General features: G+C 32.5%; 4 protein-coding genes across 4 annotated transcripts; 1 reads left to right on the plus strand and 3 right to left on the minus strand.

Moving 5' to 3' along the window:
* Positions 1-1288: 1288 nt before the first annotated feature.
* On the minus strand, positions 1289-2488 carry LOC130895798 (procathepsin L-like). The gene is made up of 4 exons (XM_057803347.1): positions 2408-2488; positions 2028-2351; positions 1609-1957; positions 1289-1558 (listed from the first exon to the last, which is right to left on the minus strand). Exons 1-4 carry the CDS (start codon positions 2486-2488, stop codon positions 1347-1349), a joined length of 966 nt encoding a protein of 321 aa, XP_057659330.1. The 3' UTR covers positions 1289-1346.
* Positions 2489-5676: 3188 nt separating this feature from the next.
* On the plus strand, positions 5677-7783 carry LOC130895057 (procathepsin L-like). Its single transcript, XM_057802170.1, has 4 exons — positions 5677-6011; positions 6695-7030; positions 7086-7434; positions 7496-7783. Exons 1-4 carry the CDS (start codon positions 5934-5936, stop codon positions 7705-7707), a joined length of 975 nt encoding a protein of 324 aa, XP_057658153.1. The 5' UTR covers positions 5677-5933; the 3' UTR covers positions 7708-7783.
* A 2460-nt stretch (positions 7784-10243) lies between these two features.
* On the minus strand, positions 10244-11545 carry LOC130895799 (polygalacturonase-like). Its single transcript, XM_057803349.1, is given in 1 exon segment — positions 10244-11545. A coding segment is annotated over 1 exon segment (1083 nt). The 3' UTR covers positions 10244-10462.
* Positions 11546-14052: 2507 nt separating this feature from the next.
* On the minus strand, positions 14053-15224 carry LOC130895519 (polygalacturonase-like). Its single transcript, XM_057802860.1, has one exon. It carries the CDS (start codon positions 15188-15190, stop codon positions 14090-14092), a length of 1101 nt encoding a protein of 366 aa, XP_057658843.1. The 5' UTR covers positions 15191-15224; the 3' UTR covers positions 14053-14089.
* Between the last annotated feature and the right edge of the window lie 11058 nt (positions 15225-26282).

Here is a 26282-nt window from a genome sequence, read left to right on the forward strand (position 1 = left end):
TTACCGACCAACTGAGTAAACAAAATCATGAGAAGATTCACTTATAAAATCGTTGAGTGGAAAATAATGATAACATCCACTGTTAAAATAATTGGAGTGGGAAAGTGAGAAGATTTACTGACAAAATTAGTATGGGAACAAAATGAGAAGATTCACTGACCAGTTGAGCAAGCAAAAAAGTGAGAAGATTCACTTATAAAATCGTTGAGTGGAAAATAATGATAACATACAATGTTGAAATGATTGGAGTAAAAAAGTGAGAAGATTTACTAACAAAATTAGTATAGGAACAAAATGAGAAGATTTACCGACCAACTGAGTAAACAAAAGCATGAGAAGATTCACTTATAAAATCGTTGAGTTGAAAATAATGAGAAAACTCAATTTTAAAATGATTGGAGTGAGAAAGTGAGAAGATATACTAACAAAATAAGGATAGGAACAAAATGAGAAGATTCACTGACCAACTAAGTGAGCAAAAACATGAAAAAATCTACTTATAATATCGTTGAGTGGAAAATAATGATAACATACAATATTGAAATGATTGGAGTGAGAAAGTGAGAAGATTTACTAACAAAATTAGTATAGGAACAAAATGAGAAGATTTACCGACCAACTGAGTAAACAAAAGCATGAGAAGATTCACTTATAAAATCGTTGAGTGGAAAATAATGATAACATCCACTGTTAAAATAATTGGAGTGGGAAAGTGAGAAGATTTACTGACAAAATTAGTATGGGAACAAAATGAGAAGATTCACTGACCAGTTGAGCAAGCAAAAAAGTGAGAAGATTCACTTATAAAATCGTTGAGTGGAAATAATGATAACATACAATGTTGAAATGATTGGAGTAAGAAAGTGAGAAGATTTACTAACAAAATTAGTATAGGAACAAAATGAGAAGATTTACTGACCAATTGAGTAAACAAAAGCATGAGAAGATTCACTTATAATATTGTTGAGTGGAACATAATGAGAAAATTCAATCTCAGAATAATGAGCAGCGTTAAGAAAAATAAGAAATTCAGAAGATTCAATGAACAACTAACCAGAGCAAATGAATAAGAAGATTTACTGACAAAATTATTGAGAGGAGAAAGATCAGAATGTTTAAAGTCAAAATGAGAATAGTGAAAGGATGACAAACTGAGTTAAGGTGAGAAAAATAAGGAACTGGAAGAAGCAGTTGATTTTCATGGTGAAACAATCCAAATGACCATGTTACCAGATAGTTTAGGTTAAGTTTCAATCACTTTGGTCTAAGAATAAATGAAACTAAGAACTCTTATACCTATCAACGTTTATTTCTATTAAAAACTAAATAATTAAGAAAACTGATAACTAAAAATAAGGATATAATGCGTCAGTTGCAATACCACATTGATTTTCTCTATTTCTTGACATCAAAATATAACCATCCATCCCCCAATCAGCACCCCACGAATTCTTGACAATCCAATAATCACTTCCGTTTGTAGTACCATATCCGACAACCACCACCCCATGATTTGCATATAGTATATCGCTTTGACAAATATCATCATTCAATACACCTAAAAAATTCGATATTAACAAAATTCAACTCATCATTCGAATATTTTACCTGATTCATAGAGTTGAAAGTAGGACGTAACGTCAATAGCAACAGCCGTAGGTCCTTTTTGCGCTACGGCTTTTTTCAGTTCAACTTCATCACCTTCAATAATGTAAGTGTAGTTATATACTCGAGCTAAAGATTTGTTCGGATCAAATTTGCATTTCTGATCTACAGCTTCGTAAGGATAATCAGATTCTGTCATGATTCCGTTTATTTTGATATAATCGAATGCTTTGTCCATCCAACCACCCAAGCAACCATTGCAACCTACCTTGACGCAATCGACCAAGTTTTGCTCGCTGAATGATACCAAGTTTCCAGTGTGGATGTAATAAGCACTTTCCAATGTACCAGTCTAACCAGAAAGGAGAAAATAATTGGAGATTCGTAATCATATTCCGATATTTACTTGAAAATTATCTTACCGTACTGAAAGACCAACAGGAACCACAACTTAATTGATTCTTTACTTCGGTTACAGCCCCTTTTGTTCTCCAATCAAATTCATCGGGTACTTCGTCATCTAGTTTGATGTATTCAATATTTTGTGGTCGTTCTGGTTTTGTATATTTCGATAAAGTCAGCGTGTCTAGAAACTCTTCTTCGGTGAGGTCGGCAAATTTGGTAATCCCCATTTTGAAACTGGACGGACTTTGGTTATGAGATTCAATTCTTCGTAAATTTTGTTGAAAGATTACAAAACGACGAGACTCTTCCAAAGAATTTAGGTATTTCTTTCCGTATTGATTCTGGAGTATTATTATCATGAATATATGATTTTTATAGTGAAAATCAATTTTCTTACCTTGAAAAGTTCCCAGTTTCCCCTGTCAGTTAAAGCGTTAGCTGCAATTATTGCAGATAATACTATAAATAAAAAATACATTTTGATTTATAATTAAAAGTTTTTTTGTTCTAATTTAACTCTAATAGCAGTAAGAACTGTATGCTTTCCAATAATTTTTTCTCCTTTTTATATACATACTGTTGTTTATTTATTTGTTTATAATAAAAATATGTCTAGAACAACATTGTTGCAAAATTTTTGTTTACAAATTTTATCATCGACATTTTGATCAAGATTTGTGATCACTCGAAATTAATTACGTACTAATCTATTGATAACGATCTCAAAAGAATACAAATCAAATTTTTTTACAAACTTATAAGTTAGTTTCTTTGTACATGACTTCATTGGATTTGATTCTTTTCGTTGAAAAATCTGAGTATTTCAGAACGATTCAAATTTCGATGGTGGGCCACCAATCATAAAAATTGTTTGGTATGAAAATGAATCCGTTTGAATGGATATTGAGATTGAAAGCACAAAGGATTTGAAGGATTTATTCAAATTTTCGATTACGAAATCGTCAATTGTAGCTTTAGGGATATTCTGGCAGTTCCAAAATTTTGTAGTTATCACTTTTTTGGTGCTTTTCGAAACCTTGGCACTGTCTCTTTTGAATGATAGTACATAAAAATTATTGGTTACAAAGAAGGCAAAATTGCTCAAAACATTGTATTATTTATTGAGTTTCATACAATATTTCTTTATTAAAATTCACTAAATGAATTAATTCAACTAGATGCATCTCAGTTTATTTGATTTTCTTTTCTCTCTTTGACGAACAAAACTTAATTTCACTCCATATCCTCTCTTTGAAATAGTTATTCAATATAACGTATAAGTTTTGTAATTTACATATCATAAGTGTATTCAGGCTTCATATACCGGATCTTGATTAAATGCTTTATTTGAAGTTAATTCCGTATTCCGGGTTATTCGTTAAAGTAAATCAATCCTTATCATCATTACTTATCTTGTTAGAACAAAAAATTGAATTAATAACATGGAAAACGTAGAAAATAATGTGATAGCTTAAGATAAGGTGTCCGGTTCTACCGGAAGTCGACTGTAACTTTGTTATTTTAAATAGACTACCCTGTATATTAATACATTTTTGAAATTTACGTAAAATTTTTGTATATGTTGTCAAAAAACTTTTTTCGAAAAATGCATACTTTTTGAGTTATTAATTTTTTTGTTAAAAAGTTTGTCCCTTATAAATTATTTGTTTACGAACATACCCTTAAAGATATGAAAATGGTTGCTATTCGATTGTGATAAGCAAGAAAACACGTATTTGAATCTATACTGAAAAATTTTTCATTTTATACGGGGTGTGTATAAAAAGTGTTCAAAATTTAACTTCATAAATATCAAATTTCTTAATTTTTTTCAATAGAACTACCCGGTTTTTTCTATTTTAAAGCATTCAGAGGTAAAAAATGAGACAAATTCATGTATACTTTTCTATACCTAAATCTCACCGTTATGAAGATATTAAATGTTTTCTGTAAATTTTCAGAGAAGCAGGTCAATAACTGGTTTAATTCGATTTTTGCTTCAAATGAACCGTATAGTTTCAAAGTTTTGAGTATTCTTTTAATAGTATGCGAGTTTGGTAGTCTATCTGGATATCTTATCTTATTTTTTACCCCTGAATGCATTAAAATAGAAAAAACCAGATGGTTATATTAAAAAAAATGAAGAATTTTGATATTTATGAAGTTAAACTTTGAACACTTTTTATACATACCCTGTATAAAATGAAAAATTTTTCAACATAGATTCAAATACGTCCAACCTTGCTAAAAATAACCGAAAAGAAACCGTTTTCATTTCTTTAAGGGTATCTTGGTAAAAAAATAATAATAAGGGTCTGCAACGGTCAAAATTTCTACAAAAAACTAATAACTCAAAAAGTATGCATTTTTGGAAAAAGTTTTCACACAAAAATGTATTAATATACAGAGTGTTCTATTCAAAATAACAAAGTTACAGTCGGAGGTCGGCCATCTTTGGAAATAATTCAGTTAAAAAGATCGTATCCGAAAACCGAGACGCAGAAATTTTCATGATTCTACTATGAGTATTTTGCCATTTACATATAGTTTTAACTCATCGTGGGACACCCTGTATAAATACTTCGTGATTATTTTTAGTACAAAAAGTTATCTGATTGATACTCGAATGTTTACGAAATAATTTGTGAAAAGAAAAACGTCAACAAGCATTAACGCACTGATTTTGGATTCAACGGTCGCCAAAAGTTTGTCTAAAATATTCATAATAGTTTAGTGACTATCCAAATCCAAGTTGATTCCTTTAAAATGTTCCTTTTCTAAATGAAACAAGCTATAACAAAGGGAGTCCTGTGAAAACTCAAAACTAAACATTTTCTTCACTATATGTACAAGGAATTTCCCAAAAAATATCGAAATAAAGTCTATAACACTTTTTTAATAGGACAGACATCTCAATATTTAGAAATAGATTAAAAGATCATCGGTACGATATAAACGCGTATGGTTTCAAATAGTTACTAACAGGGGGACATATAGAAGCGAAAAGATACGAGGAATATCAGAAATAAACAGAAGGTGGACCAAACGCAATACGAAAAGAGCCAGGACCAGGAAAGGATATGGAACTACTACAAAGAATATCACTAGCAACATGAAATATTTATCTTCAGAAGATATAAAGTCTGTTTTCAGACGTGAAATATCAAAGTTTTCAGTTATATAAACTTTTTTTGAAAAATGTTTCGTTCTGTATAGTTTTGTAGAAAGTCCAGAACACAAATTGAATTAATAGAAAGATATTTTTGAGTACATTCTATTTTATCTCAAATTTAAGTCATAACGGCTCAATGAACGTCTTTAATATCAATTCGCAATACAGTCACTATTGCGATTCTTTCAAATGGAATCCATTACTTGGTGAACTAGACGAGCTTTTAAAAACTTCATTGTTTAGTTTCACAGATGAGTCAAAGTTATTTTTGAGTAAAATAAGAAAGTATAACTATTGCTTCCAATCATATTGATTCATTTTTATTGCAAAGATCTCCGATACTTTTTCGAAATGCGCCCATAGATATCGGTTCTGCAGTATTCACATCCGGTCAAGCTTAGGTTTTAATTTCTTACAATTTCCAATTCCATTCAAATTTCAATAAACTTTGATGAATTTCCAGTATTATTCACACAGATATTAATAGTAGATATGAACAATTTAGATTAAATTGAATTTAATTTCAAAATCATCTATTTTACGAATGTTTTGTTTATAGTAACAAACAAAATCAATTCATTTGTGAGTTTATCTATTAAAATATTGTTTTTAATTATTATTTTGAAAAACAAAATTTTGCAATAAGTCTGGAGAAAATAAATATATTTAGTATATAAGGTAGAAAATTGTTCATTCGATACATACACCTCAAACCTAGTGAAATAAAATTTGTATACTTTTAATATTTAAAATGAAATTTTTGATTCTTCTTTTTGTTATATACGCCGTTGTGGCCGATCAAGATAACGATAAATGGTCTGAATTTAAGGTAAGTTTCTCACTATACTGAATAGGGCAAAAAATTATTTTCTAAAACGTTTTATCACATTAATAAATTCTAATCTGGTTGATTGTTAAGTATAATTCACAATTTTGTGGGAATTTGTTTTTATTGTATAGCAAAAAGCATCGAAACATCGTTTTTGTCGTTTTTCCTCCAATGATTTACATGTTTACAACATTTCTGGAGTCGTCACCTCATTTGGTCGACCAACGCGATGCTGGTCCTTGCAGATCGTACGGTCTCGTTGAAACTTTGCTACCCAATATTTTACAGATGGCTGGCAAAAGAGAAATCTTTTCAGCTATGGTTGAAATTGTTGTATTTGCGTTTCGGCATAAGAATCATGTTTATAACCTCTAAAAACTCGTCTAGTCTTCGAGTTCAGCTTTACACACAGATTACTCCATTGGTAAAGACAAAACAGGTCCAAGAGGAAAGTTGCGTACTGGTTAGGTATTTCGGCAACATCTTCCTTTTTTGTATTCCAAAAAAGCCTGCTGCTGTTATTTTAGTTTAGAGCCAAACAATTGTTTTAGATCTACATCTCTCATAAAGGTTTATTTGATCAATCAACTAAGGCTCTAAATCATCTTTACTATTCTCTAAGATTTTGTTCAACTATCTTCGACTTTCGACTTGATACTAATCCACGCTTTAATTATTTTCAGAATAAATACGATAAACATTACACGAATGTCGTGGAAGAGACGTTGCGTTTCAATGTTTTCAAAGACAATTTGCGTAAAATCGATGAGCACAACAAGAAGTTTGAAGCGGGTCTTTCAACATTCAAAATGAAAGTCACGCAATTCACAGATCTAACAGCCGGAGAGTTCCAAGACAGACTTAAATTATCAGTTGAACCGGAATCGAAATATCCCAGAAATATTCAAGATATTAAAGTGGACGGCGACCTTCCAAGTGAAGTTGATTGGAGAGCAAAAGGCGCCGTAACCGAAGTTAAAAATCAAGGTGGTTGTGGGTCTTGTTGGACGTTCAGTACGGTGAGTTAATTCCATGAGGAATAATCCAGTGAAATAAATTATAAATTATTTCCAGACTGGAACAGTGGAAGGGGCGAATTTCTTAAAAACGGGAAATTTAGTTTCTTTAAGTGAACAGAATCTGGTAGATTGCGCTCACGATAATTGTTTTGGTTGCGGGGGAGGCTGGATGGATAAGGCTCTAGAATACATCAAGGATAATGGTATTATGACGGAACTTGATTATCCGTATGAAGCTAAAGATGACACTTGCAAATTTGATAGTACAAAATCGGTTCTAACAATAACCAACTTTACATTCGTTAAAGAAGGAAATGAAGATGATTTACAGACAGCTGTAGCGAAAATAGGACCCACTTCCGTCGCTATTCAAGCCTCGTTTTTATTCCAATTTTACGGAGGAGGTTCGTAATTTATTTTTAAATATCCAGTTTGACTTAATGAAAATTTTTTATTCTGTTGAAGGAATCCTGGACGATAGTTCTTGCGGAAATACAATTCAAGATATGAATCATGGGGTTTTAGTCGTTGGTTATGGTACGGAGGATACGAACGATTATTGGATTGTGAAAAATTCGTGGGGTGGTACCTGGGGAGAAGACGGTTATATAAGAATGTCTAGAAACAAAGGAAATCAGTGTGGTATAGCTACCTATGCCACATATCCTATTTTATAATAGTTTTCGTAATTTCTCACTAACAAATACTATTTCTGTTGTATTAAAATTTGATAATAAACTAGATTTATTGAAAAATTGTGATTGAACCAATAGTTGTTATTATTATTAACCCCGAAGGTGATGAAAAACCAATATGAACTTAGTTGAACCGACGTGAGGACAAGGTTTGTAACCACCATAGCTTGACTGCTAATATCTCTTTATGAAACGTTTGAATCTGTTAATGAAGACAATATTTTGATGATTTTATTGATTATAATGCAAATAGTTGGCCTTCCAAGTAATACAGCAAAGTCTCTATCACAGATAATTTGAAAATCAGTTGTCTAGGTTACTGCTACAGTCAAATTGTCATATTCCAATACGTACAATAATTTTTTCAAGAAATCATCTCGGAAATATTGGAAGCAATAAACAAAAGAAAAAATGGCGTTGAATATGAATGAATATATTAATCCCGAAGGTCATCAAAAGTCAATATGAACTTAGTTGAACCGACGTGAGGACAAGGTTTATAATCACCATATATTTTCTGCCAATATCTTGTTATAAAACGATTGAATCTGTTAATGAAGACAATATTTTAAAGATTTTATTCATTATATTACAAATAGTTGGCTAAAAAGGCCTTCTAAATATCTTTGAATGATTGTAAGCCAAAATAACGATTCAAGTTTGGTGCAGTCCAGTTTTTAGCCAGTCATAAATAAAGAGACTTATTATTTTTTTGATATATTTTCCCCTTATTCCCACATGTTTTACAAATTTGTCAAAACGTTGATACAAATTCGATATTAAATCTTTCGCTCCTTCATTCGGTTTTCAGCGAATAAAAAATTAGTCGGACGGAGCTAGATCAGGAGCAAGCGCAGACATCATCGGATTTTGCCACGCCTTTTTAAAATAATTTTCTGACTCAACTGTCACGTTAATCAAAAGGATACCCCCACAGTGCCAAAATATTACAGTCGTCACTTTTTTGTGCTTTTTTTTTTGCACGGGCTTTCCTTTCTGATGCCTTTCCTTGATATCCATTTTTGCAGAGTATATAGCTTTTTGGTCCTAAAGAAGGCCTTGTTGAAGTTTTTGAGAAGCCTTGGTTATTGCTCCCAATTTCAATACCCAACAAGCGACTTTGCGGTGATGGTGTTTTTTATGTCCAGGCAGGACCAAATCGTCGGCTTCTGTTTAAGAATGCTTACAACATTCTACTCAACTCTGAGAAGTTTTGATAGGACTCTAAATTAAACTCTAATTAAAATCTTGACATCAAGTTTTCGCTTCCTTTAGTTTAAGAAATACTTCAATTAATTTCCTCTATAATATCGTTGATAATGGATATAAAATGTTTCTTGAATCACTGTAGGCACTTCCAAAATGAAGTAACTCCGAATCGGATAAATATTTTACGAACTTTACCCTATCGTAGAGTCATTCTCGTATATTTATTATCATAAGAATTCACAGGAGTCTTCAATAATAACAGAAAGTGGTTTGGAGCGATATCCAATTGGAAAACGATATATGTGGGATATACATAATATCAATCCTATTGCAGATACTATTGCTTATCGTATTTTCTGAAAATCTTCTTGAAATAGGTTAAATTTCAATTTTGAATAACGTGTGAGTCAAAAGTTTTGAACTCTCTCTTTGTAACGTTAATTTTTTGGAAAATAAAATTCCGTAATTCACATAAAAATGATTTGTGCCAAATTTATTTGGTAAATAATTACAAATTAAACTAAAATATATGATTACTCACATTTAATATTATGTATTAATAATCTTAGTTACATTTTATGTTCTAATTTAGAAAGTTGGCAGCCCTATACACACCTATAGCGTTGACAGTTTGAGTACCATTCTGATTATCTTTGTTTCGATTGAGTTCCAGAAAGAGATAGATGTACATACTGTATGTCTTAGCGGATAAAAGCTGTCTTTGTCATAATTCTAGAACTTTCTCTAGAAATATGTTTTTATAAGTACCCCCAATTAATTTTTTCGTCAACTGGTTTTTGTGATTGGGTTTTAATAGTTGTGGATAAAATTTAAGTGATCAAACCAATGAACTCGTTTTTGTACGTTTCCTGGACTTCATTTTGAGTTACTTCAACGTTTTGTACTTATTTGGAAGGAACTTTGATGCGGAAAACTATTCAGATTTTACTCACAAGAATCCCAGTAGAATCCCAGGATATGAATGATTATTAGTGTATATTTGATTGACAATTTCCATGGAATCTAACTCATCCCTTTGCAATGTCATGAAATTTTGTTTTCGATGGTAATCAATGGTCCGAAGATAAATATCACCGCGAAAAACATCGATGTGATTTAGTTATGTTTGGAGTTTTGTTGCCAAATCAATTTCCTCCACTTATAGCCAAAAAATGATTGGATCTTTTGAATGAAAACATATTTATCATCTACCGTACAGTCCAGGTTTGCCTCTTGGTGATTTTCACTTATTACCTGGAAGATTTCTTTGTTGACAAGCGCGTGATGGACCAAACGTCAAAGTCAAAAGTCTTAAAAGATTAATCTATATTTGAATGTTTGTTATAATTATACATTATATTATAATTATTGAGTTAAAAACACGTTTTGAGTCCGTTCACTATTAAAAATGTCAAACTTTATGATGACAATTTGAGATCAGTGTTGCCATATCTCAAAACTTGAGTAAATAACGAGCAGAATGATATATTCGAAATAGTTTATTCATTTATAGAAATTAACAATAGAATCAACAAGAAAACCCAGAAGGATAATAGTTGCATTGACTTTCTTTCTGTCCACCAGTAATATCTATTCCAGACCATTGGAAATTATAACACCCCGTGGTTCCGCATAGTATATAAACGGGCATAGCATCCGATGATATCATTGATCCAGAAACATTAGAAACTTCCATATTAGTAATCGGTATATTATTAGCCGGATTTCCAGAGGAAGAACCGCCTTTGTAATTTTGCTGTACGTTAATTCCGTAATGAGTAATACCTGATATTTGGATGTTTTTGTAAGTCAAATTTTTGATATATCCTGTAGCAGCATTCGTGTGTGTTTTGACGTGAATAGCGTTACGAGAATTAACCACGTTACAGTTAGAAAACGTTACATTTTCCGCGTAATTCTTAGAAGAATCAGTTGTACTAACACCGATGGAAAGACTGAGTCCGTGACCTCCGGAACAATACAATTTGTCGAAATGTAAATTCTTACCAGAGTTTACAGCGACGCAGTCGTCTTGGTTCTTAACGAAGCTATTTTCTATGGTTAGTTGATCAGTGTCCGAAATATCGAATCCATCAGTGTTATGACCGAGTTGATTCGCGTCTCCGTCAGATACATCAACGTTCCAATTAGATAAAGTCAAAGATTCACTATGTAAAATCTAAACACATTGATGAGGACAGTTAAGTAGATTAATATTCTCAAATTTACCACTAGCGCGTTTGATTCTGAAGAATTTAGGTTTCTTTTTTCCTTTATCTCCTTTACCATCCCAATATTTAGCACCTTCACCGTCGAAAACATGCCCAGACGCACCAATCACTTGTATGTTTGTTCCAGCTATTTCTACCAAAGGTCCGGCCCATTCATGGTATTCGAACGTGATGGTACCTTCGAAAGTTAGTCTGGTTCCGGTTTGTAAATGTAGTATCAATTTTTGTCCAGCCGGTACGTGAAGATTGCTCACAGTTATAGTGGTACAGTTTTTCACAATATGTTCCACATCTGAATAATCTGTTATAGTACAACTAGTATCTTCAGCACTAGTTAAAGCTAGTATTGATAAAACTAGTAATAGAGAATAAGTTGACATTGTTTCTGTTTTTGATATATAACTTGACGACTTTCCTTTTATATCATTTAAATGATAATATCGTTTCAATGACGTTGATTGATATATTATCAGATATTATTAAATTTATACCTGATTATTATTTAGATTGGGATAATGTACGAGGATACCATGAATAAAATCTGTACGGAAAACGGCTCACAACATCATTAAACTTTTCGTTGGTTTGTAGTAGCACAAGTTCTTCTTCTTTTCATGCCGTTTTCTCATTGAAATTTGCGACCAAGTTTTTAATTGCGTCTCTATCCCTAGCAACATGAAGCAATTTTCCGATTTGTCCATTCTTTTATGATCTGTAGCAGTAGGTATTTGTCGTTGTTCTTTATAAGATGTTTTTCTTATCTGAATAATTCTCAACAGCTTTCTTTCGCGACCAATGCTTCTTAGGTTGGTGATTCTGTAAGTCCAGGTTTTCTTTAGGACGCGTCTATAGAGCTACGTCTCAAATGCTTCAGGTTTTTTGATCATTTCAGCTTTCGAGGCTCAGGTTTCCACTCCGTACAACAGCACTTACCACACATAACCTTCTATGAATCCTATTCTGGAGTGGAGGTTTGATTTTCCGTTTAATAATTGTCAACAGCTTTCTTTTGCGACCAATGCTTCTTAGGTTGGTGATTCTGGCAGTCCAGGGTATCTTCAGGATGCGTTTATAGAGCTACGTCTCAAATGCCTCAGGTTTTTTGATCATTTCAGCTTTCGAGGCTCAGGTTTCCACTCTGTACAACAGCACTTACCACACATAACCTTCTACGAATCCTATTCTGGAGTGGAGGTTTGATTTTCCGTTTAATAATTGTCAACAGCTTTCTTTCGCGACCAATGCTTCTTAGGTTGGTGATTCTGGCAGTCCAGGTTTTCTTTAGGACGCGTCTATAGAGCTACGTCTCAATTGCCTTAAAATTTTTGATTATTAGAACTTCCAAGGTCTAGGTTTCCAGTCCGTGCAGCAGATCTGACCACACGTAACCTTCCATGAATCCTATTCTGATGTGGAGGTTTGATTTTCTGTTTAATAATTTTAAACAGCTTTCTTTCGCGACCAATGCTTCTTAGGTTGGTGATACTGTCAGTCCAGGTTTTCTTCGGGATGCGTCTATAGAGCTACGTCTCAAATGCCTCAGGTTTTTTGATCATTTGAGCTTCCAATGTCCAGATTTCCACTCCGTCTAACAGATCTGACCACACATAACCTTCCATGAATCCTATTCTGATGTGGAGGTTTAGATTTTTGTATGCAAATATTGAGGAATACTTGACAAATGCTTTCGATCGTTGATTTCTTCTTCAGGATCCATTTGAGCTATATATAAGTTACAGAGCTAAAATTCATCTCGTGTTTAATTTTTACGGAGTAGGTCTTTCTTATTAATGGTCTGGTTGATAAACTTAAGTCGTAGTTCAATTAGATTGAGAGAATGAATGCGTTTCCAATTTGGAAATCGAATTAAAGCTTTTTATGAAAATTATAGACTAAAAAAATGTTCGGGAAGATCAGCAACAAGAATGACGTCGCTGAATATGTGTCGTGGCTTCGCGAAGAAAAATATTGTAGATTGAAAAGCAAACACAAAGACAAATATTGAAAGAACAGCTGGGATTCATAGTAGGAAATTCGATAATAGATCGCATCTACACAAATCAACAACTCCACAAGATAACAAAAAACTAAAAACCAAAATGTTATTGACCCAAAGAAAGCTTATGATACAGTGGAAACAAAATTGAATATATTGCAAGCAACGAGAAATGTATATAGAGAGAAATGGAATAGTCACCAAAACATTACAAAAAAAATGGGATTTCCAGACAAAAGTGAACATTCCTACTAGATTTTTTTATGATAACATTAACAGGTAATTCTAAAATTCTGTTAGTTATAGATCCGGATAACCTGTCAGGTCCTTGTCATGAGAGTACGCAGATCAGTAATGAGGTACTGATCAGGTTTGTCTTGTACATTAAATATGTCTGATTAGGATTGCCTCGTAAGATCCTCCGATCATCTCTGATCAGGATTACTTTACATGGTCCTCATCAGGATTTACCTTGGACTGCTCTAATTTTGATAAACTTCACTTTGAAAGTATTTTTTCTTCAGGATCTCTAAATTTTGCGGACAATGAGTACCCATAGCACAGATTGAGATGGATCTGAAATATTTGGTGAGGAAGTTAAAGGACGAGAATTTGGAAGACAAAGCGAATAACTTTGAAGTAGGTAACACTTGGAAATTTAGAAAGTAGATGAATTCAAATATCTATGACTGAAAAAACAAATACCAACAACGACAAAACAAAGATTATTCAGCAAATGGTTCAAAATATGATGACTTACAGCTCTGTACAAAGAATGAGAACGAAAATATAGCGGTGGTAATGAATTAGTTTGGTAGAAGTTGCGGATTGACGAGAAAATCTTGGAGAGATAATGTCGATGAAGCGATGATGAAGAAAATTAAAAAACAATTAATATTTACAAATATATTTATTTATATAAGTCAGTTTAACAAGAGAAACCAGAAGGATGATAATTACATTGACTAGATTTGTGTCCTCCAGAAATAGAGACTCCAGACCATTGGAAATTGCTGCAACCCGATGATCCACATAATATATAAACCGGCATAGCATTCGACGATGTCATAGTTCCTTTAACGGTGTTGACCATCATATTTGTGATTGGTATATTGTTAGAAGCTTTTCCAGTAGACGAACCGCCTTTGTAATCTTCTTGTACATTAATTCCGTAATGAGTAATACCCGACATTTGGATGTTTCTGTACGTCAAATCTTTGATATATCCGGAAGCTGCGTCGGTGTGCGTTTTAACGTGGATGGCGTTACGGGAATTGACTACGTTACTATTGGAGAATGTGACGTTTTGGGCGTAATTTTTGGAAGAATCAGTTTTACTAACACCGATGGAAAGACTGAGTCCGTGACCTCCGGAACAATACATTTTATCGAAATGTAAATTCTTACCGGAGTTGACGGCGATACAGTCGTCTTGGTTCTTAACGACGCAGTTTTGAATAAGGAGACCATCACATTCAGAAACGTCGAAACCGTCGGTGTTATGACCTAGTGCGTTGGCGTCTCCAGCAGATACATCAATGTTCCAATTAGATAAAGTTAAGGATTTACTGCTCAAAATAGAGGCGCATTGATGGGGACAATTGAGTAAATGAATGTTTTCTACTTTACCACTGGAATTTTTGATTCTGAAAAATTTGGGTTTTTTACCTCCTTTATCACCTTTACCATCCCAATATTTAGCTCCTTCACCGTCTAAAACATGCCCAGATGCTCCAGTTACGTAAATGTTAGTTCCTTGAAGTTCCACTAAAGGTCCGTCCCACGCGTGGTGATCGAAAGTTACTTTACCTTGGAAGGTCAGTTTGGTTCCAGATTTCAAATGTAGCTTCAAGGTTTTTCCAGCTGATACATGGAGATTACTGACCACTATAGTTGTACAACTTTTTACGACACTGTCCACTTGGGAGTAATCGGTAATAGTGCAACTAGCACCTACTCGAGTTTCATTAAACTCAGCACTAGCAACAGCTAGTAGTGATATAACAAGTATTATGGTATATTTCGACATTGCTTATAAGTTTGATATAACTTGATTTTATTGACGATCTTCTTTTTATAGTATTCCAATTATTTATAAGTTTTTTTTCAATGACGCTAATTCTAATTTCAAATTTCAACAATCAATTTATCGAAATATCTACAAGGTTATCTCAAATGAAATATTTCTGGCTTTATCTGGATATTCACTTGAAGTGTTTACGAATTATGGTAAATACTTTTAGTTACACGAGCCAATTATAAACAAATTATACAGTTCTGTATTAGTGGACATGCTGAAAGTTGATTTGGTAGTACTAAGTGGAAAATAATTGGAAAGGGGAGATTCTAAACATGAGCAATCGAATTTGGTATCAACCACAAGCTCAATACAGAGAAGGTAAATTATATGCCGATGCTTCTTCGGTAAAGAAAAGCAAATGCAAGCGAAAACATCATTGAATCGTTAAGGAACGCTTCGTAATTGGTATTCCAAAATCAACTTTGTTTAACTTCAACGGTTACAAATAGAATGTAAATCATTCTATAAACAGAGATTGTCTTTGTATGACCACGTTCATATTGATGAAAAATAGATCTATCGTACTAAAATTGAGCGCTCTTATCATTTAATCCTAAACGAAGAAGGAACTGCAAAAGTGAGAGGTCTATGACAAAAGTAATGGTTGGTTTAGCAAGTATATCTAGTCGTTGGTTAGTATTTGCAAATTGGTACAGTTGAAAGAGTACAAACATCAATTCTCACCTTCACTTTGTTAAAACAACATTTGTTTTTGCCCAAAGGCTCGACTCTATTACAATTTGTCTCTGTTATTAACTATATAGCCTGTATTCACACGAATCGGTGTCCCTCATACATTTTTTGGCTACATTGAGAATTTGAATGAAATTTTGATTGAACAAAGATGTAATTGACGTAATCCTGCCATTTTGTTCTCTTGTTTGTTGCCAGTTAGGTATAAAAACCGATTCCTTGACCTTGAAACAAGTGCAACAATCTTTATTAAGGCTCTAATATAGGCCATGGATTCAAAGATTTCCCAAAAAACTCTTTAGACCTTTTGGTTTCTTTTTGAGTGGAATCTTCGAGCTTTTTACGCGAGATTGAACCGTACTGATAGAGGAATGTCATCTTCAGTGTTCAAGTTCTCATAGCATTGTCATTTTCGAGTTATCGACCTTCAGTTTCACCGGGAATATCACTGGGAAGGGACTCTCAGTCTTGGTGGACGTCTTCGTCTATATCTTTCTCGTGAGTTTTACCAGCGACTGCAGAAGAACGAATTACTTGATACCTCAACAAGAGCTTGTAGGAATTTTCTGACAGGAGCGAGAACAAGAAAGAAACAACAACAGTTTTTTAACGATTCTAATATACAGGATGTTGATGCTAAAATTTGAAAGTGAATAGATGACGTGAAAATGATGCTGTGATAGAAATGATCTCCCGAGTTATAGACATTTAAAGCTGCAAATTCAAAACTAATATTTATATTAATTTCCTTATTTCGACGGATTAAATAATTCTTCACTACTATCTGAAGGCCAGGGGCGGTTGAAACTCAATGGTTAACAATCCGTAATTTTTACAGAGACAACCTGTACAATTGAAAAATAGCAAAAATTAATTTTTTAATCGATTTATTAACAAAACGGTATTCTTTCCTCAATCCGTTAAAATTTATGGTTTAGGAGATATTTCGATATTTAGATTGTTCGCTATAAAGAAATATTCCGAAGAAAATTATCATAAATTATAATTATTTATTGAAAATACTTATATAATAAAAAGCTTCATTTTTTCAAACCTACAATTTATCAAATAAAAACCAAAAAAAACTACAATGAATGTTTGAAGTGGGCACCTTGCACTTGTATACATTTCGGAGGATATTTCTTTGAACTTGGATTCTATCTTATAGAGTAATAATGGGAGTTTATTCTATCGATCATTCCGTTTGTTTTGTTTACTACTGTTGCATATGCTTTCTAGATAAACAACGAGCTCATAATAAATTTATTAGAAAAATACTGTGTACTGATGAAGCTGGTTTCACACGAGATGGTTTTTACTGAATACACTGTTTACAATATCACTACACCAACACTCACAATTACAAAGGTAAACGATAACTTTACATTTATGGGCAGATGAAAATCGACTCTAAGCATTCGCAGAAACATGTGGTTCATGGGCGATGCTCATCAGTAACTAAATCATGTGAAAAATTATCTTAAAAACATTTTCTCTAATAGGAGAATTGGTAAGGGAGGTCTATGTGTATAGCCACCACGTTTCCCTGAATTAAATACACTGGATTTCGATAGATATTCAATCCTTAGAAGTTTTTCTATTCCATATCTTCGGAAGAAGGCGTTTTCAATCCAATATTTAATAATTGATCGATTCATTGATTGACGAAGCAAAATTTACGAATTACTTGTTGTATGTAAAAGAAGAATTTTGTGCTGTGATCCATATTTGGAAAAGACGTGCGTTAATTTTGCCACACACTATATTTTATCAATTATTTTCAATCATAATGATTTTATCAAATAATCTAAAACATTTCGAAAGCTCTTAAATTTTAAAAAAGTAAATATTAAAATTATATTAACTGAATAAACATATGTTATTATATATCAAGATTTGGTAAATATGTTATTTTATAATTTATAATTAAACACGAGCCATTACTACGGATCGTGACAGCTTAGAGAGGGACTGATTGTTGCCATGGTATTCACTGAATAAAGACGGGATATTCCAGGATATCCAGGCTTATTAAAGGACAGGCTAGCCTGTCAGTGCATCAACTAAGCTGATTATTACCAAAATGACATATAACCTATTATGTATAAAGTGATATTGATAGTGGGTATTTGAGTATATGCGGTATATTCATTAATACAGTGTGTCCAAAAAGTGGGATTCGGGGACAAAAAAATCCGTACAAACTGTTTGTTTCAATTTAATTATTCGTACTTTACATTATTCGAATTATACCTCGGTAAAGAAGGATCTTAAACTACAATTTGTTCGTAGTACACATTCCGAATGAATTCTGAATATATTCTGAACTTATCAAATGCGCATGCATACATTCTTCCATAAACGATTTAAGAACATCTAAAATTATAATTTGAATTCAAAATTAACTAGTAGAATAGAAAGTATATAATAATCACTTTACTATATTATTAACTAGCTGAAGATTTATGTTTTTTTTTGAATTTCAAGTACGTAGAAAAAAAAACATCTAGATTAGAGGTTAGTTCGTGGTAAATACCACAAAATTCACGTTCGGAACTAGAAATCTGTGTTCCACGAACGAATTTTGAATACTAAACATGTTTAATTAGCACTGCGAACGCAAAATTTCAAACTGCGCATGAACGAAGCTTATATCGTCAAAAGTAAAATATGACTCGTCGTCCAAACCCTTAGCAAGCGAAAATTTGTTGTCTTCTAGACTTATCATTATTATTTAGGTGAAGATTTTCTACATTTAGTTCCTTGAGAATACTGCTAATATATTTCTTATCCGCTCCGAATTTTCTAATCAATTTTTGCAGTTTTTCCGCTTCAACCAAATCTTTTTTTTTTATGTCTATCGATCTGTCTCAACAGGTCGAGAAATATCGTAAATTGTTTGTCTAGCTACTCCCATTTTTACAAAGTGTTTTAAGCCGTTAGTTTTCTTTTAGATTTTCTTTACTTAAAAAGAAACTGCTAACAGAAACGTATGTTTTTAACGCTTACTTTACTTGCTAGATGTCTAGAAGTATTTTTTAGTTTTACATGCAATTATCTTGTGATAAGTTATATTTTAACATCTAATGAGTCCACTTAAATACTCGACCCAACGTCAATTCAAGTTCGAAGTACATATAAACGCATTAGTGCTATATTCGATTCCTTTAACTTTGAACGAGTCGAGGCGAGGCTGCACGGCGCGAACTGAATTTTCCCTCGCGTTAGGAATTATCAAGCTTGACTCAGTTGAGGTATAAATAGAGTTTCGAATCGAAATAACGAAGTAACCGCCTCAGATCTTAAACTAGATTAGAAAATGCTCTACTGATAGAAATGGAAATGTTATTTAAGATGATTTCTTGTAATTTTCCCGTTTGATCGATTGAATTGAAAAATAATGATCACGATTTAGAGATACTTTAGTAATTAAAACTAAATCAGAATTCAAAATAATGATCTCAAAGTACCTCATAATAAGTAGAGTTGAAGAAATTAACAAAAAAAGTTAAAGTTTGATGATATAATAAAACTTCCTTCAAAATTTCTCATATACATTCATATTTAAATTGATTTCTGATACGTAGTACAAGCAATTAAAGCTGGAAAAAAACAAAATCAGAAATGTATGTATATAACACTAACGATTATACCATTAAAAATTACGACTAGACTAATGGAGAAAAGAATTAACAATACGGTCCAAGTCACTGTAGAGCTTCAGAAGTAGAAGAATCAAAAACGATTTAGTGTTTAAGGAAATTCATTTATGCTTTATAGAAAAAGAAAAACAAAACAAATATTCATATTTATATAACGGAGTCGGAAGATACAAATAATTTTTTTTCCATTTTCGTGGACGTTGTTTAAGATTAGCAAGAAAAAAATCATGGAAATTGTTGATTCAGTTTCGGAACATTTTATTTACGATTCCATTTCCGAAGACAGCAATTCGAAGTAACATTTTTCATAAGGATCTATCGTATAGCAAAGAAGAGAAAGATGTTATCTAACAATATTTATTACCATCTTTTACTGAGACGCCAAACGAAAGCAATATCAATGAACGATGACAAACGTTCAATATTAAAACCAAGCAAAAAAGTTTCGTAACGTATTTTAGTCATCAATCAGGATAAATTTATTGTAAATTAGTTTGGATAAGTACGAATATATTCGATGCAGTAAAAGTCTGAAGTTGTGTTGATGAAAGATACAACAGAAGACGACATATAAACCTAGTTTTCCAATATCAATTCATTATTTAATACATAATGTAACTCATTAAAGCTAAACATCAGCAATGTAATATATCCTTCAAAAATAGGCAGTTAGTTCATATATTTCTGAAGGAATTATGTCTAAACCAACTGCTTTGTTATTATCTTTCGAATCATGTATTTAGATAATTCTTGGGGGAGGTTTGCCATATAGGTTAGATCAGGTTAGCTAAACCTCAGCAATTCAAAAGATCCTTCAAAAACAAGCAGTTGATTCAAATATTTCTGAAGGAATTATGTCTAAACTAACTGCTTTGTTATTATCTTTCGAATCATGTATTTAGATAATTCTTGGGGTAGGTTTGCCATATAGGTTAGATCAGGTTAGCTAAACCTCAGCAATTCAAAAGATCCTTCAAAAACAAGCAGTTGATTCAAATATTTCTGAAGGAATTATGTCTAAACCAACTGCTTTGTTATTATCTTTCGAATCATGTATTTAGATAATTCTTGGGGGAGGTTTGCCATATAGGTTAGATCAGGTTAGCTAAACCTCAGCAATTCAAAAGATCCTTCAAAAACAAGCAGTTGATTCAAATATTTCTGAAGGAATTATGTCTAAACCAACTGCTTTGTTATTATCTTTCGAATCATGTATTTAGATAATTCTTGGGGGAGGTTTGCCATATAGGTTAGATCAGGTTAGCTAAACCTCAGCAATTCAAAAGATCCTTCAAAAACAAGCAGTTGATTCAAATATTTCTGAAGGAATTATGTCTAAACCAACTGCTTTGTTATTATCTTTCGAATCATGTATTTAGATAATTCTTGGGGGAGGTTTGCCATATAGGTTAGATCAGGTTAGCTAAACCTCAGCAATTCAAAAGATCCTTCAAAAACAAGCAGTTGATTCAAATATTTCTGAAGGAATTATGTCTAAACTAACTGCTTTGTTATTATCTTTCGAATCATGTATTTAGATAATTCTTGGGGTAGGTTTGCCATATAGGTTAGATCAGGTTAGCTAAACCTCAGCAATTCAAAAGATCCTTCAAAAACAAGCAGTTGATTCAAATATTTCTGAAGGAATTATGTCTAAACCAACTGCTTTGTTATTATCTTTCGAATCATGTATTTAGATAATTCTTGGGGGAGGTTTGCCATATAGGTTAGATCAGGTTAGCTAAACCTCAGCAATTCAAAAGATCCTTCAAAAACAAGCAGTTGATTCAAATATTTCTGAAGGAATTATGTCTAAACCAACTGCTTTGTTATTATCTTTCGAAACATGTATTTAGATAATTCTTGGGGGAGGTTTGCCATATAGGTTAGATCAGGTTAGCTAAACCTCAGCCATTCAAAAGATCCTTCAAAAACAAGCAGTTGATTCAAATATTTCTGAAGGAATTATGTCTAAACTAACTGCTTTGTTATTATCTTTCGAATCATGTATTTAGATAATTCTTGGGGGAGGTTTGCCATATAGGTTAGATCAGGTTAGCTAAACCTCAGCAATTCAAAAGATCCTTCAAAAACAAGCAGTTGATTCAAATATTTCTGAAGGAATTATGTCTAAACCAACTGCTTTGTTATTATCTTTCGAAACATGTATTTAGATAATTCTTGGGGGAGGTTTGCCATATAGGTTAGATCAGGTTAGCTAAACCTCAGCAATTCAAAAGATCCTTCAAAAACAAGCAGTTGATTCAAATATTTCTGAAGGAATTATGTCTAAACTAACTGCTTTGTTATTATCTTTCGAATCATGTATTTAGATAATTCTTGGGGGAGGTTTGCCATATAGGTTAGATCAGGTTAGCTAAACCTCAGCAATTCAAAAGATCCTTCAAAAACAAGCAGTTGATTCAAATATTTCTGAAGGAATTATGTCTAAACCAACTGCTTTGTTATTATCTTTCGAATCATGTATTTAGATAATTCTTGGGGGAGGTTTGCCATATAGGTTAGATCAGGTTAGCTAAACCTCAGCAATTCAAAAGATCCTTCAAAAACAAGCAGTTGATTCAAATATTTCTGAAGGAATTATGTCTAAACCAACTGCTTTGTTATTATCTTTCGAAACATGTATTTAGATAATTCTTGGGGGAGGTTTGCCATATAGGTTAGATCAGGTTAGCTAAACCTCAACAATTCAAAAGATCCTTCAAAAACCAGCAGTTGATTCAAATATTTCTGAAGGAATTATGTCTAAACCAACTGCTTTGTTATTATCTTTCGAATCATGTATTTAGATAGTTCTTGGGGTAGGTTTGCCATATAGGTTAGGTTAGCAATGCAATAGATTCTTCAAAAACAGGCAATTGATTTATCCCCCAAAAAAGTCAGTTACCTAACCTTTCTCGTCCTTTCAAAGAGTTGTCGTTTGTTGGACCAGCGGTTCATTGTACTTAAATGAATGTCCTTCTGATTTATGTCGAGGTTTTTGATGAGCTACATTGGTTTGTGGTGTCGTACATTATAGAATGCTTTCTCGTGGTCAATGAAGCATGGAAAGACATGTTTTCGTTGATCATGCTTTAGTGTAGGAGAATGAAACACAATTACTGTTTGGGCTGTCTCATATATGGTATTGAGTACTTCATGTAATAAAATCCTTTCAACTAGAAGTTTGAGTATTTCTGAAGGAATTGCGACTGGGCCATCTACTTTGTTATTATCTTTTGAATCGTGTAATTAGCTAGCTCTTGAGAGAGGTTTTTGGAGTGTAGTATTTAATGAGAAAGAAAAGCACTAAATATTGATTAATATAGAAAAATTATGCCAGAGGATAAGCTCCATAATCCAAACTTACCCTCTACGGCAATCTTTCTCACAAATTGAATAATGGAATAACGAAATTTTCTACCTCTTGATGAATCTTCCCTACCCAAATATGAAAACCTAAGTGCCTCTTTTCCGGTGCTTTCCCAACTTCCACCAAATCATTTAACAGAATTGAGTCGACTTTCAGGGAGACTGGATGAGATTCTGATACTTGCTAATTATTGATGAACTTTTAGGGGCAAGTAGTAGGGAGTTTTGAGTATAAAAAAAGGGTAATATCAAGTGGGTACATCGATTTCGCTTTATACTTAGAGGGATGTTCCAATTCAATCTATTTCCAAGAATTAAATTTTTAAATATAATAAGTTTCAGATTATAATAAGTTTTCAATAAATTTGTATGATTCCAACAGGATTGCAATTCGGCAGAACATGCTCATTCTATGCACATGGGATTCGACGATTTCGACATGGTGGTATCTGCCTTGTGAAAAATAAAATTCTTGTGCTAACGTCTCTACTAGGGGCTAGAAAATGTGCTACTGTATTGATGTTACTTGTAGTCAACACCAAGATGACAAAAAAAGAAAATATATAATAATTCCATTGATAACAAGAGGTTTGGATGATTCCGCTTCGAAAGCTGGTACAACTGTAACTGTTGATGAAGCATTAGTCCACCAAATGTATACATTGTTCTTGATAATGCAGATTTTGGAGATGTTTTGCTATTGTAAAGACTATTAGTAGTTGATGCTCATCAATGACTTGATTAAACTTGAAGATTTAAGAAAACCTTATCACTGTCCAATGGATTTAATGGCTTGTCTGGAACGTATTACCATTGATGTATAAATACGAAGTGTCTCAAAAAAATTCTTATTTCGTGGTCGCAGCTATTTGGAGGGGCGTTGTAGGTTTGTCAATCGGTATTCTGTAATATTCAACACTGGTTGAACCGGTCATCATTATTTTGTATTTTATACAAAGATGATGGTCAAGGGCTCGGTTTGATGAGCCAGATATTTCATTGTTTATGGATTAAGTTCATTTTCATCTTAATAAAAACCTTTACGTTGCTGATTATTGTAAATACTTCAAAAAACAAGAGGGATTTCATCTGTGAATAAGTGGATTTGTCGTAAAAATCAACATAATTGCTGACATTATCTAAAAACCTCAAGTTAACTGATAACATCAAGTATTTTTCATTAGATTAGTAGATTCGTTCAATGTTTTATTCATTTTTTCTCTTTAATTGGACGATATTTCCTTGTTCAGGTCGAAAATATGTTCTCATTGAATTTTTAACGCTCTTGAGTGAGGCACGCTAATTTCTCAATTAATTTTAATGATGTCAAAGTTTGAGAAAACGTTTTTCAGTTGAATTCGACGTTTAAACTTTCTTTATACATTTTTCTAATATAAAACTATTACAGCAAAGTTTTATAACATAATTTTCTTTTAGTTTTTCAAAAAATTGATGTGGAATCGTTTCTTTGGTTTTGTGATATTACAATCATTATTGAGTTCGGTCTTAAAGAGTAGTTGTATCAAAATTCAAGCAAAAAATTTCATTTTTTTGATGTTTTTTTACCAAAAATTGACTTTTTCATTCACATTCAACTATATTTTCAGAATTTTTAACAAACAAACCGCTTTAACCTATTTCGATGTTTCAGTACGAAATTGATGTCGTAGGATCAGTAGGCACATTTCAACGACATCTAGAGCAATTTGCATTCTCAATTGGACCTTAACCCCACTTGGAGGGTAGGTATTTCCTACGCGTCTCATACCCGATGTATGTTGTTTAATTTTCCAGTTTCACTGAATTCACTTTATCCGACCAAGTAAATTAGCAAATTAAACTCGTGTCATGCTATTTATACGCCGTATTTGCTGATATTCATCACGAGATATCAAGAAATTTGGAACACGTTCTTATATTATGAGTTCATTAATTTTATGCGGATATTTTGGGGAATTTTGATCAAATTTTAATAGAGAATACGAATTTTGAATAATTGTCAAAACATCATTTCTTCTAACTACTAATATCTCTCTCAACTACATTGAAATCACAATCTCTACGTGGAAATTATGATAGACATTAATAACTTTAGTAAATCGAGTAGGAGAGTAGATTTCTAGAGTTGAACAATAGAAATTTGTGTTGAATTTTCTAGAGCAGAAAGAAAAATTGAGAAAAAAGCCACCGATTTTGAAAAAAGTGCTTTTTCATGAGGATACCACTTCAGTAATTCCACTACGAGTTGTTTTTTTATTAAATTGTAGTTGTAGTACAGATTTTGGAATTATTTCTTAAAAAACCAAAGATTTCCCGAATTAAAACGAAATTAGTTGACGTTGATTCTCCTATATTATTAAAAGCGGTAAATAGAATCAATAGAGTCGCGATAACTAATATTTAGTGGGTCGTAATATCATGAATTTCGTGGAAAAGCAGACGGCGGAAAGTATGATGGCAGATAAATCTGGAAATTTATCTATAACAAAGACTAACGGTTAAACCTAAATCCGCATTTGTAGACAACGTATTTACTTTAGAGGAGACGGAGATATTGTGCCAAATGTTTTCTTTCCAAATAATATTTCGAATTTCCGACTAAATTACCAAACCATCTTTCCAAATAAATATAGTGTGGAACAAAATTGTAAAAATATTAAGTGATATTACAATTACTTCTTATAGATCAAATTAAAATGATTATTAACTCGACATCTCTCAATGTTATGTACAGAACATTCCAAAATATACAAATTTTTCTCAAATTATTACATTCAGCCTCAGGATACATCACAATTTAGAGTTTAGTATATCGATTTCCGAAATTTCTAGAATTGAATATAAGCAGTGCATCCATGAGCTTAGAAGACAGAGTGAATTCGCAAAAACTATTAATGCACGCGTCATACACAAATCTTAACAAGTTTTATATAAAATTTCAACTTGGCTGTGACGCTGGTTTGTGTCTATCATTTCCAAAAATTGGAAATCGCTCCTTGGGGATGAAAATCATTAGCAGATGTGAGGCGTCTAAAAACAACGTTTTGGCAACGCTGCATACGTCGAGACGTGTTAGCAAATATGAATGAAGACCTGACGCAACCGGCCACAGATATAAATTTGAATTTTTTCACAATATAGAAGTGATTTGTATCATAATCAGAATTGAGCAACTTCTTTATCTGAACCTTCTAAATGAGTAAGAGGTGTATTTAGATTTAGATTTATCGTTTTTATCGATAATTGAATCTGACACATTCTATCTAATTCTTCAGAAACTTCTTCAAACATCAAAAATATCTGATGATATTTTT

This window comes from Diorhabda carinulata, chromosome 6 (assembly GCF_026250575.1).
Source record: "Diorhabda carinulata isolate Delta chromosome 6, icDioCari1.1, whole genome shotgun sequence".
Lineage (NCBI taxonomy): Eukaryota > Metazoa > Arthropoda > Insecta > Coleoptera > Chrysomelidae > Diorhabda > Diorhabda carinulata.

Bases quoted from the DNA above. Each gene is read 5' to 3' on its own strand.
- LOC130895798 (XM_057803347.1), bottom strand. From the start codon at position 2,488: ATGTATTTTTTATTTATAGTATTATCTGCAATAATTGCAGCTAACGCT. The intron at 2,352-2,407 runs GTAAGAAAATTG...ATAATACTCCAG, and splicing joins GAAACTGGGAACTTTTCAAG to AATCAATACGGAAAGAAATA. The intron at 1,958-2,027 runs GTAAGATAATTT...CTTTCTGGTTAG, and splicing joins CCTGTTGGTCTTTCAGTACG to ACTGGTACATTGGAAAGTGC.
- LOC130895057 (XM_057802170.1), top strand. From the start codon at position 5,934: ATGAAATTTTTGATTCTTCTTTTTGTTATATACGCCGTTGTGGCCGAT. The intron at 7,031-7,085 runs GTGAGTTAATTC...AATTATTTCCAG, and splicing joins CTTGTTGGACGTTCAGTACG to ACTGGAACAGTGGAAGGGGC. The intron at 7,435-7,495 runs GTTCGTAATTTA...ATTCTGTTGAAG, and splicing joins ATTCCAATTTTACGGAGGAG to GAATCCTGGACGATAGTTCT.
- LOC130895519 (XM_057802860.1), bottom strand. From the start codon at position 15,190: ATGTCGAAATATACCATAATACTTGTTATATCACTACTAGCTGTTGCT.